General features: G+C 35.2%; 1 protein-coding gene across 8 annotated transcripts in view; it reads right to left on the reverse strand.

Moving 5' to 3' along the window:
* LOC121368088 (6-phosphofructo-2-kinase/fructose-2,6-bisphosphatase-like) overlaps window positions 1-15,050 on the reverse strand; it is an 87,935-nt gene that overhangs the window by 32,288 nt on the left and 40,597 nt on the right. For all 8 annotated transcript variants that reach the window (XR_005957474.1, XR_005957473.1, XR_005957472.1 and 5 more), the window contains exons 3-10: window positions 11,489-11,585; window positions 10,207-10,270; window positions 9,738-9,872; window positions 7,835-8,018; window positions 6,817-6,890; window positions 5,788-5,859; window positions 3,532-3,678; window positions 2,950-3,054 (exon numbers count right to left, since the gene is read on the reverse strand). Coding sequence is in view for 4 of the 8 variants with exons in the window: in XM_041492636.1 (XP_041348570.1) it covers window positions 2,950-3,054; window positions 3,532-3,678; window positions 5,788-5,859; window positions 6,817-6,890; window positions 7,835-8,018; window positions 9,738-9,872; window positions 10,207-10,270; window positions 11,489-11,585 (878 nt within the window). In the remaining 4 variants the exon portion in view is untranslated. The remainder of the gene's footprint in view (window positions 1-2,949; window positions 3,055-3,531; window positions 3,679-5,787; window positions 5,860-6,816; window positions 6,891-7,834; window positions 8,019-9,737; window positions 9,873-10,206; window positions 10,271-11,488; window positions 11,586-15,050) is intronic.

The following is a 15,050-nucleotide window of genomic DNA, read 5'->3' on the forward strand; positions in this document are numbered from 1 at the left end:
TCACACAATGTCAGATTTCAGGCATGGACTTAAGAGATGGTGTTATGAGTGTGCTAATCTAGTATTTAATAGATACATTATATACTACTCAAAAGAATTTAAGGGTCAGACGATATTTTCGACATTATTTTCTGAATGTCAATTATATTAGCTAGACCATAATGTCACACATGGTTTTGTTCCATTTTGATGAAAGTGGGTCTAAGCAACCCATAAATGAATTAAAATCCACTGTCATTGACACTGTCGACTAGTTCTAATGGCGAAAACATGCTTACATTTGCACGTAAATTAGGGCGAAAGCGAAAGGTCTGCTAAGTGCCCATAACTTGCTTTTTCACAAAGCGCTTCATTTGCACACTTTGCACGTGTATTCCATGTTCCCAATGCTGAATTTCCGTATAATTGGAGCTTGCGTTCGTGTACGGTGCACACTCCAAATTCGACAATGGTACGACTTCAACTGACTATCGAAGATCGAGGAAGGGCTATTGCTTGGCTTCAGGATGGCAATACGCAAAGAAATGTTGCTCTGAGACTTGGTGTCAGTCAGAGTGTCGTTGGCCGACTGTGGCAACGGTACCAAGCAACGAATTCTGTTCGAAATAGTCCACGTTCGGGAAGACCCCGAAGCACTACAAATAGAGAGGACCGCTACATCACCAATATGGCTCTACATCAACACACAACCACTGCACGCTGATTACGTGACAATCTGCGGACTGCGACTGGAACTCGAGTGTCTGATCAAACCATACGCAATCGTCTGAGAGCCAATAATCTACACTGCCGTCGCCAGGCTGTTCGACCACCACTCCTACCACGTCACAGAACGGCCAGACATCACTGGTGCACGCTTCATCTGCGGTGGCAACGTGTTCAGTGGGGTCGAGTGATGTTCACTGATGAGTCCAGGTTTAGTCTCCAGTTCAACGACGGTCGGGTTCGTGTCTACAGACGTCCTGGGGAGCGCTTTGCTGACGTTAACGTTAGACAACGTCACCGGTTCGGTGGTGGCAGCGTCATGGTGTGGGGCGGCATCTCTATCCACCACAGGACCCCCCTCTATGTGGTGGATGGCAATCTGAATGGAATCCGCTATCTGAATGAGATTATCCGGCCGTTGGTTCTCCCAGGCCTTCAGCAGATTGGCGGCGGGGCAGTTCTGCAGGATGACAATGCCAGACCCCACCGTGCCAGGGTGGTAACGGACTTTCTCAGACAACAAGGTATCGCCAGGATGGATTGGCCAGCATATTCGCCTGCCTGACTTGGCCCCAATAGAGCACGACTGGGACGAATTAGGCAGGAGAGTTCGGGATAACCATGCCCCTCCGGCCAACCTTCATGATCTGGGTCAACTTCTTATGGCAGAGTGGCAGGCCATTCCCCAAGAGTTCTTCAGACGTCTGATCAACAGCATGAGGCAACGATGTGTCGAGTGTATTCGCGCCAGGGGTGGATTCACACACTATTAAACGAATGTTCTAATGTGTAAAATCCATGTTTGACAACCTTCAACTTTAACAGCATGTCATGTGACTTTCTTGTATACAGTGACGTTTATTTGTGGTTTTTTGTAAATATGGAACAATAAATAAAAAATTTGGTGTAGTCTACATCATCAATCTAATACACTCTGAAACTTATTTGGTTATAAATTTTTGACCCTTAAATTCTTTTGAGTAGTATATAATTAAATTCTTTCTCTTTTTAGATGAGGTAATCTAATACATGTATCTTGGTTGACTGGGTGTTTCATCAGAAGACTGTCATTGTATATTAGAGATGTGTGGTATTACTGGTATACTGATAAATTATATATAATTATGATTCAAAGAGTAAATAATATATATTACGATAGACCCTGCCTGTACTGACAGACTCGGTCATTTTCACATGTCAAGTTCATCATCAGTCAGAAAGCCCAATCTCTTCAAAGATGTGATAAAAGGAAGGGTCTGGCATTATTAAATAAGCTTTAGTACACTGAAATTATCCATTTAATTCATCCTTTAAACATTACACTTCAACTTGAATTGATTTTTGTTTTGTTATATGCCTTCTTTAAAATCGGGGTGGGATTTAGCTCAGTCAGTCGAGTGCTCACTTAAGGTTCTTGCGTCTCAGGATCGAACCACCTCAGTGGATCCACTCAACTGATTGGATTTTTTTTCTCATTCCAACTAGCACACCACAACTGATCAAAGGCCGTGGTATGTGTTTTCCTGTCTGTGGGAAAGTGCATATAAAAGATCCCTTGCTGCATTAGGTAAAATGTAGCGGGTTTCCTCTGACGATTACCAAATGTTTGACAGCTAATAGCCAATGATTAATTAATATGATCTAGTGGTGTTATTGAACAAAACAAACTTTATCTTTAAAATCGGTTGACATAACTGTAAATAATATATTATGGTACCCATATCACAATTCAAAAAATTCTCTTTGAGATACCAGTCATTAGGTACTGCATGGGATGGAATAAAAACCTTTGTTACCCATATGGTTACAAATATCTTGGTACATATCAAAGTGATACATCCTACTAGAATGCCAAGTGGGACGTAACACTTTTGACGTCACATGATGATGTAATCAATTAGCGCACTACAACCTTACAGAAACGTCAACGAAACCAGATGAGTGATATAAATTAAGATCGATTATGGGTAATAAATAGGATATTAAACTTGCTACCATTTCGTATCATGTTTATGTCACTCGTGAAATAATTTTCATTGCTAAAGCTCGTGACAACTGAAAATTATCTCACTCAGGACATAAACATGATACGAAATGGAAGCTCGTTTAATATCCTATAAGTATGGTTCACAGTGACTGAGGGTAACTGTTCCTGTGACCTATCTCACCTCAGGTGAGTGCTCTACCACTGAGCTACATCATACCACTAGTTGACAAGGAATAATTTTCTGAAACTGACTCTACCTCTCCACTGGGATATCTGTAGTGGAATTTGTCTTGATCACGTCGGGCAAATTCTTCAGGATATTTTTCTTGAATTGCTTCATACGTCATACCTTCACAGATACCCTACAAATGCAAGAATTAATCTTTAACAGCTTTGATTTAATCTGAATGTGTTACAGACACAAAATGCTTGTGTTAACATTTGCTATATCTTGCTAAATCTGCCAATATTCTATCTACACATGATTTATTTTAAAACTCAAGTGAAATTATTTTGTGTTATTTTTTAGTGATCAAGGTGTAAGCTGGATCCATATATTTTTTGGTTCACAAACTTTTGAGAAATTTGATCACAAAATATTTAGAAGTTTGATTACAAAATCTGCAGACAAATTCACATTTCAGTGAGCCAAACAAGATGTAGCAAAATTAAGGTTCTGTTTCCATTTGATTTTCAATTAAGCTTTTTGATGATTTAATAATGAAATATATTTTTCAAATTCAACTTTAATTTACATTTACCAAACTACAATTTAAAGTCTGTATAATATTGGAAGGGGAGGGGTGTTAATAAATTATGACAAGTCATATGATACTTACGGCATCAATCTCGTTCAAAGCCTTCCAGAACTCTTTTGGAGCATCAATATATTTAGCCGTTTCTATAGTACGATTCATTTCTGATGTCCAAACTTTCAAATTCTCAATATGTTCATCTTCCACAAACTTTGCCAATTCTTTTGCATACTACAATCAAAAATATTTTCAGTCTATGGAGTAAACTACAATAATTGTTAGCATTAATCATTAAAAGAACAAACAAATATGAAAAAAAAACACCCACAGCAATAAAACAAAAAGAGAATGCCCAATACAGAAAACATATTTTGTTGGCTGATGAATTTTTAGGATAATGAAATCAGTTTATAAAAAAAAAAAAAAAAAAATTAATGGATGAAACATATTTTATTGATTGATAAACTATCAAGATAATGATACTAGTTTGTCAATTTTTTATTTTACTGAAATACTTTTTTTTATTGATTGGCAAGCTTTCACGATAATGAAACCAATTTGCCAAATTTTTTTAATTTCCTGAATGAAACCGGTATTTTATTGACTGTCAGACTTTCAAGATAATGAAACCAGTTTTTAGATTTGTTTACATTTACCGACTGAAACTGATATTTTATTGACTGTCTGACTTTCAAGATAATGAAACCGGTTTTTAGATTGGTTTACATTTACCGACTGAAACTGATATTTTATTGACTGTCTGACTTTCAAGATAATGAAACCGGTTTTTAGATTGGTTTACATTTACTGACTGAAACTGATATTTTAGGGGTGGAACATAGCCCAGTGGTACAGCGCTTGATCTAGGATCAATTCCTGTCGGTGGGCCCATTGAGCTATTTCTCATTCCAGCCAGTGCTCCACAACTGGTGTAACAAAGGCCGTGGTATGTACTATCCTGTCTGTGGGATGGTGCATATAAAAGATCCCTTGCTGTTAATCGAAAAGAATAGCCCGTAAAGTGGCGACAGCGGGTTTCCTCTCTCGATATCTGTGTGGTCCTTAACCATATGTCTGACACCATATAACCGTAAATAAACTGTGTTAAGTGTGTCGTTAAATTAAAAATTTCCTTTTTTTATATTTTATTGATTATTTCAAGTTGATGAAATCAGTCTAGATTTTTTTACTTCACCGAATAATACCGTAAGAAACCTGTTAAAGCATTTTTTTATTATTATTGTTATAAAATGTTTATTCCCAGCCCTTTGTTTACAATTAAAACAACATCTGTTAAAGCATATTCATCTCCTACAAAGCTGTGTTTTTGATACACATGCTATACAGGCCCTTAGGAAGAATATTTGATGAGGTGAAGGAGGCAATGGTTTAGACAATGTTTTTTGGAAAATATCAATATCCCTTTTAACTTTTGTTATTCATTCATTATAGTCATTGCAGTTTTTAGATTGATACATGCATGTGCATCTCTTTATTATATAACATTTAGTGAAATATTTTTAAATATCAGTGAAATAAAAGTGTTATCAGTCACTCAGTGACGATAACACATTTTAGAGTGAAAATTTCACTATTTCACTCTAAAATGTGTTATCGTCACTGTAGAAAGTGATATATTCACTGTAAGAAAGCCAGAACTATTTCATGGTTTTTTGTTAAATATGATTTATATTTCATCTCGTGAAATTTGCAAACATATCACACTCGTCACCCTTGCAAGCGCGACTCGTGAGATATAATTGCAAACTTCACTCAATGAGATATAAATTATATTTGACAAAAAACATGAAATATCCTCTATATATTTACCCCAAAAATCAACGTCAAGTTGCAGTCTCTTAAAAAACAGACCCAAATGAGAACTTGGTTACAATTTCATATAAAAATAAAATGTAGGATTTGGGAACAAAGTGTCTTGACGAAACAAGTGAATCATGAACAACTTATCATTCATTCTAGAATCTGACAGGTGATATTAATCTCAAGGGACCAATTTCACAAAACATTGTAAACCTAGTTTCGCATATAAACGTAATTTACAACACCACCACAACTCGTACTACCAATGATACAACTATTAATAGTTTGTAGTATACATATTTCATTTTCTTTCATCCCTACAATGCTCCATCTTCTGTAATGATGTAATTTTCTGTGTGAAATAGAAGCCAAATACATGCAAATGTATAACTGCTAGTCGTAAACGTAAACTTACATTGTTTTATGAAATTGGCTCCAGGTAATCTATTAAGTGTTCTTGATTTATTTCAATGTCCGTTTACTACACCATTTGAATAATTATTTAACTTTAGTACTTACTTGATCGCCTCTTGCTGAAAGTTTGCTGTCACCTCCAATCCTTCCTTCAAGATTCATCGTACTTTCACCATGCTATGAAGAAGAAAAAAGTCAAACCATTAAACAATCATAAACATATATACTATATTCCTAAGAAAACAAATTTGTAGGACCTTTGGTAAATAAAAAGTTTGTTTTGTTGACAACATCACTTGAGCACATTGATGTTATTCATCATTGGCTATTGGATGTCAAAAATTTGGTAATTTTTACATATATTCTCAAGAGGAAACCTGCTACATTTTTCCATTAGTAGCAACAAATCTTTTATATGCACCATCCCATAGGCAGAATAACACATGCCACAGCCTTTCATTTACCAGTCGTGGTGAACTGGCTGGAACAAGAAATAGCCCAATGGGCCCACCGACGGGGATCGATCCCAAACCAAATGTGCATCAAGCGAGCGCTTTACCACTGGGCCTTTAGTTTAAAAAAAAAACGAAAGTCGGGCAGATTGTAAATTTGTGGGTTTTTCAAATTACACTTTTCATGTAATTTAGAGGATAACTATGTTGTATTTAACCATTTGTGGATTTTAATGCTGGTTTTACTGTCGCAAATATTGAGTGTTATCGGTGACGTTTATAAATACAATACATGCATCATGTAGTAACTCCAGGTATACATAACACTGAATTGTCTCGACATCATTCAAAGAATGGGACACTTTTCCAGCTATATGACAAACAGATAATACAGGACTCACCCTGTCCTCTGACAAATTAGCCAACTGCTAATTTTTACACAAAGTGGATACAACATTTAGCCTTTGGCTAATAAAATATTCCTTAAATAAACCAGATTTAAATAATTTTCAAGGAATTATTCCACATATCTGAAAATTGGCTAAACCAAAATTTGTCCCAGGCTCTCCCCTAATAATAGTACTGTTTGTATGGTGCCATAAAATAAATGAAAAATTGGCTCCAAAATTCAGAGGGATTAATATTATTTACCGGTACACAACATAATCTGAAAGGTTCTTACCCTTGTTAAGTAGATAGTTCTTGGTAACACATGTATATTCATCAGATAGTAGACAACTCTGCTCTGTAAATGGCCTAAAATAAAGAGAGAAAAACCCTACCAGTGTCAACTTGATAGGAAAAACCTTAGAAAAAATATGTAAATCTTTTATTTCTCTTCTCTTCGACTAGTTGATATAATCTGGAATAATTGTGTAAGTGATTATATGCGTATAATTTAGGTAAAAAATATTCCTGCTGAAAAAAATGTCATTGCAGCTGAAATACTCAGTGCTTGTAATTTATTCAATTCAAGAATTAGGGTTAGGATTAGTTTTAGGCTTTGAATCAACATTTCTACTTACCTAATATTCAAGGACATAATGTGCGGTGGAACTTATTTCCAGGCAAATTCAATATACCATGACAAATGTACATTGTATTTATTTCAGCGACTTGAAAATATTCAATTTGATGCTTTTACATAATATATTTTACACAATATGTGTGAGTGTGTACTGTTGGTATAAAGTGTTCCTACTGGCAGTAGCTAGTGGGAATTTCCCTATTAGCTCAGCTGGTAGAGCGCTGAACTCTTGTACTGAGAGTCCATGGTTCAAATCCCCAGGTGGAGGTTGATTTTTATGTTACATTTGGAGTTGACGTAGGGACTGGGTGTGTTCTTAACACAGGAATACAATTATAACCCAATTCAACTGCATGTGGCCCACAGCTCCAGGACGTAGCTTCACTTGAGGGGGGAGTATATGGTAGTGTTGGTACAAAGTGCTCCTACTGGCAGTAGCTAGTGGGAATTTCCCTATTAGCCCAGTTGGTAAAGCGCTAGACTCTCGTACTGAGAGTCTGTGGTTCAAATCCATTCGGTGGAGGTTGATTTTTATATGTTACACATGTCATGATGTTTGTGGAACAATGCACCAATCATTGTATAAAGAAACTTACTTTAAGCCTTTATCAGAGAAAAATCAAGAATCATGTATAATGGTTTGAATGAGAAAGAAACCAAAATGATAAGCTACCTGCAAGTTTGTTGACGAGGTATCTCTCGCCTTGGTTGAAGATCTGTATAAAAGACATGTCCTTTTCGTTGACAATGTCCAGAGATTCGTATGCTCGTCGGTAATGTTCTATTCTTTGTAGAAAGTCATGCATTGCTTCATTTTTATCCACACCCATATAGTCAGGACTACACACTTTCACTTCCTATAAAAGTTATTAAACAAATACTTCATAGGTGTAAAAATAAAAAATAATGTTGACCAATAAGCCTTTTGCTTTGTTCTTTGTTGTATTCAAACTTAAAGTTTATGAAACAAAAGAATAAACATGATAATTCATGCTGTTATAATATACCGGTAGGCTCTAATCTAGAATTGAAGAAGTAGATGCTGAAGTGAATACGTCATTCACAGAAGAAAGGGGAGAAGTTTAATTAAAATAGGTGAAGTGAACATTTATCAGTACATTTCGTAACGTTTCACCATGTTCGACATTCATTCGTTAAAATTCTGAATTATACACTCGGTTCTAATCACAATATTTCGATATAAAATACTACTATTTCTGGTAATATAATTTTAACAAAACAGTCGTATATTTCATTAAAACAGGATATTATTAAGTAGTTGATAATTGGTATTTTCTGACATTACTAAAATGAATGTGGCCAAGAATTAACAACGCTTGACTACCGTAGTCACTCGAAACAACGCGTCATGCATCGATGTACAGTCTGGCACAAAAGTAAAAACATGGACCGACAAGTATCAAGTGAGCTATGACACTAAACAAGTCTGGGTCTTGACGTCTGTTGTGTGATTTTGTTTTTGAAATCGGATTAAATCCAGAATATTACGGTGACTTCGACTTCTCACTACTGCTGATTACTTGGCGACTTTAGCCAACTTTTGGCAAAGAAAACATTCATTTTACCGACTAGATTAGGGCTTGATAACAATAATCAAAATTTATTCAATATTAGCATCAATGATAGATGGATCATTGCATATAGATGTTACGAAGAACTGACTAAAATATTAGCTTCAGTGATCGATGGATTATCACATATATAGATTCTATGAAGAACTTACTAAAATATTAGCTTTGATGATGAATGGATCATCACATATAGATTCTGCGAAGAACTTACTAAAATGTTAGCTTCAATGATAGATGGATTATCACATATATAGATTCTATGAAGAACTTATTAAAATGTTAGCTTCAATGATGGATGGATCATCACATATATAGATTCTATGAAGAACTTATTAAAATGTTAGCTTTAATGATGGATGGATCATCACATATAGATTCTATGAAGAACTTATTAAAATGTTAGCTTCAATGATGGATGGATCATCACATATATAGATTCTATGAAGAACTTACTAAAATGTTAGCTTCAATGATGGATGGATCATCACATATAGATTCTATGAAGAACTTACTAAAATGTTAGCTTCAATGATGGATGGATCATCACATATAGATTCTATGAAGAACTTACTAAAATGTTAGCTTCAATGATGGATGGATCATCACATATAGATTCTATGAAGAACTTACTAAAATGTTAGCTTCAATGATGGATGGATCATCACATATAGATTCTATGAAGAACTTACTAAAATGTTAGCTTCAATGATGGATGGATCATCACATATAGATTCTATGAAGAACTTACTAAAATGTTAGCTTCAATGATGGATGGATCATCACATATAGATTATATGAAGAACTTACTAAAATGTTAGCTTCAGTGCTGGATGGATCATCACATATAGATTCTATGAAGAACTTACTAAAATGTTAGCTTCAATGATGGATGGATCATCACATATAGATTCTATGAAGAACTTACTAAAATGTTAGCTTCAGTGCTGGATGGATCATCACATATAGATTCTATGAAGAACTTACTAAAATGTTAGCTTCAATGATGGATGGATCATCACATATAGATTCTATGAAGAACAGTTTAAAACTGTGCTGCTCTGTGAATACAGTCACTAACAGTTTCCGTCTCTCACGAGTTGTGTTTGTCGCATCTACAACCTAAAAAATAATATACGAATTATTAAATCAAGACTTTCTAAAAGCAAACATTTAAAATAAAAAATCAGTACATGAGCAAGGGAAGTTCATGACACATGATTTAAAATTCAGTAATAAATATTTTATTTAGATTCTAAATTCAAATGTTTTAAATACCTTTAGTTAATAAAATATGCCATACATGTAGATTTAAACAGTAAGTTGACAAATGTCTGCCAAATAGAAAATGCAAAGGAAAATATAGAAATAGTAGTACTTTTAAAAGAAAATTTGACACTAATTAAGTCCCTCATCATGATATGAACCTGTGATTTCTGTACAAGAGAATACTTACTGCCACTTCCCCTCCATTCAGAAGAAACTTGCTGGCATCATCGACAGCCATTGATGCACATTTACTGGTGAAAAAAGAATCACAGAATTATTTATTAGTCATACATGTAGGGCTTCTAGAATTTTTATAAAATCCACTAGCCATGGGATCAGTAATTTTAAAAATGTACTAGCCATGATTAAAAATTCACTAGCCCTACTTTACTTTAAGTTAATACAACTTTACTAAATAATAGTAACAATCAGATATGTCACCTAAAGAGAGAGATAGAGCTTAAAACACAAGCAGTAGGGGTTGGAGTGGGGTCAGTATATTCATATTTACAAAATAGACTTAACTGCAACATTTGATGATTTTTGTTTTCACTAGCCGTCGGGCATGGCAATTGCAGTTATTTACTAGCCCAACATTGAATATCACTAGCCACGGGAGTCTGTATTCCAAGACGTTTTTGAGTAATGGTCATTTTGCTAACTGTAGTACAATGCAGGTATTAAATTTAGCTTGAAAGTGAAGGAAGAAAATGTTTTATTTAATGACACACCCAATACATTTTATTTACGGTTATATGGCGTCAGACATATGGCTAAGGACCACACAGATATTGAGAGAGGAAACCCGCTGTTGCCGCTTCATGGGCTACTCATTTCGATTAGCAGCATCCCAGACAGGGTAGTACATACCACAGTCTTTGATATACCAGTTGTGGTGCACTGGCTGGAACGAGAAGTAGCCCAATGAGCCCACCGATGGGGATCAATCCTAGACCGACTGCGCATTGAGCGAATGCTTTACCACTGGGCTACGTCCCGCCCCTAGCTTGAAAATGACTATCATCATGTCCATTCTATATTTCAAGTACATTTTGTACCATTATCTTGGGAAAAAAATGTACATAGAGACATAACATTTCGTATGGTCACCAAGAAGATTATGATGTTCTGATACATGTATATAACAGTCTGGTAGTTTTCTGTTATGATACTGAATGCTTAAAGACAATTAAAAAATATTTAAAATGCCATTTTATCTTACAAGCAGCCATTTTTTAGATACTTTAACACTGTTTTAAACATTCATTACATACATTTAATTTTTTTCTTTGTCAAGTCCATATGAATAACAAAGAATAACATCCCAGCCCCATTTTTAAGTCATTTTGTCAGTATCAATATTAGAGTTCTTTCTCCAACAAATATTAGGCTGTAAATTTTTACTTATTTTATTTCTATATACATGAACATATATATATATATAATTTGTCTAATAATTTCTAACTTACTGGCGGATTTCTTGAGCTTCTTTGTTATCTGGTCGAAAGAAATCATGAGTTTTGTATCTGTCTGTAGCAGCCCGTCGATAATCACCCACATTGAAAACTGTTTTAAAAAAACAGAAAAAAACCCCTCTCAATTAGCACTATTAAAAACAATTGTTTTTCTTTTATAAGAACATAAGAAATGACATACACATAATATGTGCTTGTTTCAAAGATTTAAATAATATATATTTTTTAAATTTCATTTTGAGAGAACTTAGACATCTACATGTATTAGTCTTCACCAGGAAATGTGAGTGATCACTCCCACTCTCCTCCACACTCCCCTGTGAAGTTTTAGGAAAGTGGCAAATTGATCACATTTTAATAAATTTTAATAAATTTTATTTGAAACATCATGTGATTTAGGAGAGTGGCAAATTAATCACATTTTAATTAAATTTTAATAAATTTTATTTGAAACTTCATACGAGTGCTCGCTTAGCATCATTTTCGGAAGATGACAAACACTGTAATTTAAGTTACAAATTCAAGCAGATCTAGATAGTAATTTGCCTTACCCAGGGTTTATTTTCCCCTAAGAAAATCCATACATCTGATTCCCATAAACTGATCAGAATCATCTACTACAAAATATAATTTCCATGTCCATGTAATAATAAATAGACAAAACTACATATATGTGGTTTTCTGATTTCTGTATTCTACGAGTGTATTTCCTGCAGGAAACCCCGATGCCGCAGGCAGAGGGGTTTCCAGCAGGAAATACACGAGTTTTGTAGTTTTGTATTTATTACCGTACATACAGTTTTGTAGTTTTGTATTTATTACATACCCTAAATTGGAAAAATGTTTTCCAAATAATAATTCAAAAATTGTAACACTGCTAGCTAATGACGGAGATTTCTAAATTTACACAACTAGGTCAGCTGTGTTACTACACGGACCGAAGAACCACCAATTATTACACATAGGAATATAGTTCTATTTAAACAATAAACAGAAATAAGAAAGAACGAGTGAAAAATTACCTATAATTTTAATGATATTGTTTGAAATGCCTTTTAAAGACAATGTAATAGCTAAAATTCACGAACAATATAATATTTAATTTGCTTGTAATACGTCAGAAAACCTTCAGTGTGCCAGTTTTATCAACGAAGAAAAATGTCAAGAATTGTTCACTCAGTGTCTGAGTCGTCATCGGTGTGTTTTCTTTTATTGATATTCATGGAATTATTCGTTTCTGAAAAGTTTAAGTTTATATTAAATGTGCCTCCATAAATCATCACTCCACTGAATAATCCGGTTGACAGTTCATTCAAGTTTTCTACTTGAGGAGACGGTGCATGATACGGCATTGTTGCTAAAGTCGACGACAGTCACTTTTCACACCCTTGTTTTGGCTTTGTACACAATAAATATAGCATATCTTACCGTAATTTCACTAGAAATCCATATTTCGTAAAAGGTACAATTTTTTAATCACAAGATTTTGTTCAAACACATCCAGGTGCATTAGTAATGTTAAAAAAAAAAAATTCAATAGCAATTTTACACTGGAATTTTTCCAAAAAGGAAACGTCATGTACCCAGTTTATGGTTATTGTAAGAAGATGCAAAGTGACGTCATTGGAATATAGACGTCATTTAAATTCAAAATTAGCTGTATTATTACAATGCTGCGCCACATTAAAATAAAAACTAGTCTACTAACCTTGACCCCTGTCAAATTCCTATAACAAGCAGACAACGCTGTTTACAGGTTGGTACTTTTTTTTTTTTTCATAATTCTGAACAAAATATTAATTTGAAGTTTTGAAAGATAAAAGAAATAAAAGGTACCTTTTGTCAAATATATCATATCACAAAATTATGGTTGGAGATGTTTTATTTATTGAATAAGAATAAGAATTGTGTACGAAGCCAAAACAAGGGTCCAAAAGGTGACTGTCATCCACCTTAACTATCGTGGATTAAAAGCTCGTTGGTTAGTAGTGTTCCAGTCTAAAGTTATGGTATCGCACTCATTAAATTGTAAATATTTGTCACTGTTTTCGTCTGTTTTCAGTTCAAATTTCCCACAAAATAGCATTTTAAACAAACCAAGCACAAACTTTGTTTACATATCGTGAAGGGCATTCCTGGTAACCATGCACTATAAATAGTAGCGCTGAATACGATATAGTTCCGGCAGTTGAGTTGAATACGGAAAAGTGTATTTAATTTTTGTATTTGGGGCTTATTTATATAGTAAGATTTAATGGGTATGTAATAATATTATTTATTAGTAAAGCATTCTGAATTATTTAGTCACTTATCAATATATAAAAACCATCTATGAAAAAATTAATTCTCATGGATTCCCAGGACATAAAATTGTGGGATTTTAATAGACGCTGGTAAAAATTAATTTTTTTTTTTTTTTTTTAGGCTGATCAAGCCTCTCCATTTGGAAATAAAAAAGAAAGAAAGTTTGTTTTGTTTAACGACACCATTAGAGCACATTGATTAATTAACCATCAGCTACTGGATGTCAAACATTTGGTTAATTCTGACTCGTAGTCATCAGAGGAAACACACTACATTTTTCCTAATGCAGCAAGAGATTTTTTATATGCACTTTCCCACAGACAGGAAAGCACATATCACAGCCTTTGTCCAGTAGTGGTGCACTGGTTGGAACGGAAAAAATCCACAATCAGCTGAATGGATCCACCGAGGTGGTTCGATCCTGCGAAGTAAGCACCTCAAGTGAGCACTCGACCGACTGAGCTAAATCCCACCCCCCATTTGGAAATAATGGATTGCTTGCCTGATAATAATTTTAATGAATGAAATTTCAAATAATGAAAGAAGGTCTACACATCTACAATGTATATATACTCTTCAAAAAAAGAAACGCAAAAGGGTACAAATGGGTTATAACTCCGATTTTATGTTTCCTACCGGTTCATGCTTTGTGAATATAAGGTCATTGCATGTCCCAAACACATTCCCACGGTTACATTCGATAAAACGCAGCTACTGTACAATAAAGTTCCAAAATGTGAATATTCGCAAAAACGCAGCCACATGCAAACCATGTCATCACTGCACGTGCGTTGTCTGCACGTGCAACATGAACACCGACAGTATAAAAGTGCAGGGTGTTCGCTTGCCTGGCCTCTGTATCTGGCTGACAGTTGACAATCCAGGACATGCCACGTCTCAGTGAACCGCAGAGAAACAATGCCATCGGCCGACTAGATGCAGGCGAATCCAGAACGGCCGTTGCCAGGGCATTCCATGTGTCCCCAAGCACCATCTCCAGACTGTGGGACCGTTACCAGCAACATGGATCAACACGTGACCTCCCTAGATCCGGTCGACCACGGGTCACTACCCCCGGGCAGGACCGCTACATCCGGGTACGCCACCTTCGGGAACGATTGACTACTGCCACCTCCACAGCCGCAGCAATACCAGGTTTGCGCAGGATATCCGACCAGACCGCACGGAACCGCCTACGTGAGGTAGGAATTCGTGCCAGACGTCCAGTTCGAGGTGTCATCTTAACACCACA

This window comes from Gigantopelta aegis, chromosome 3 (genome assembly GCF_016097555.1).
Source record: "Gigantopelta aegis isolate Gae_Host chromosome 3, Gae_host_genome, whole genome shotgun sequence".
In the NCBI taxonomy this organism is placed as follows: domain Eukaryota; kingdom Metazoa; phylum Mollusca; class Gastropoda; order Neomphalida; family Peltospiridae; genus Gigantopelta; species Gigantopelta aegis.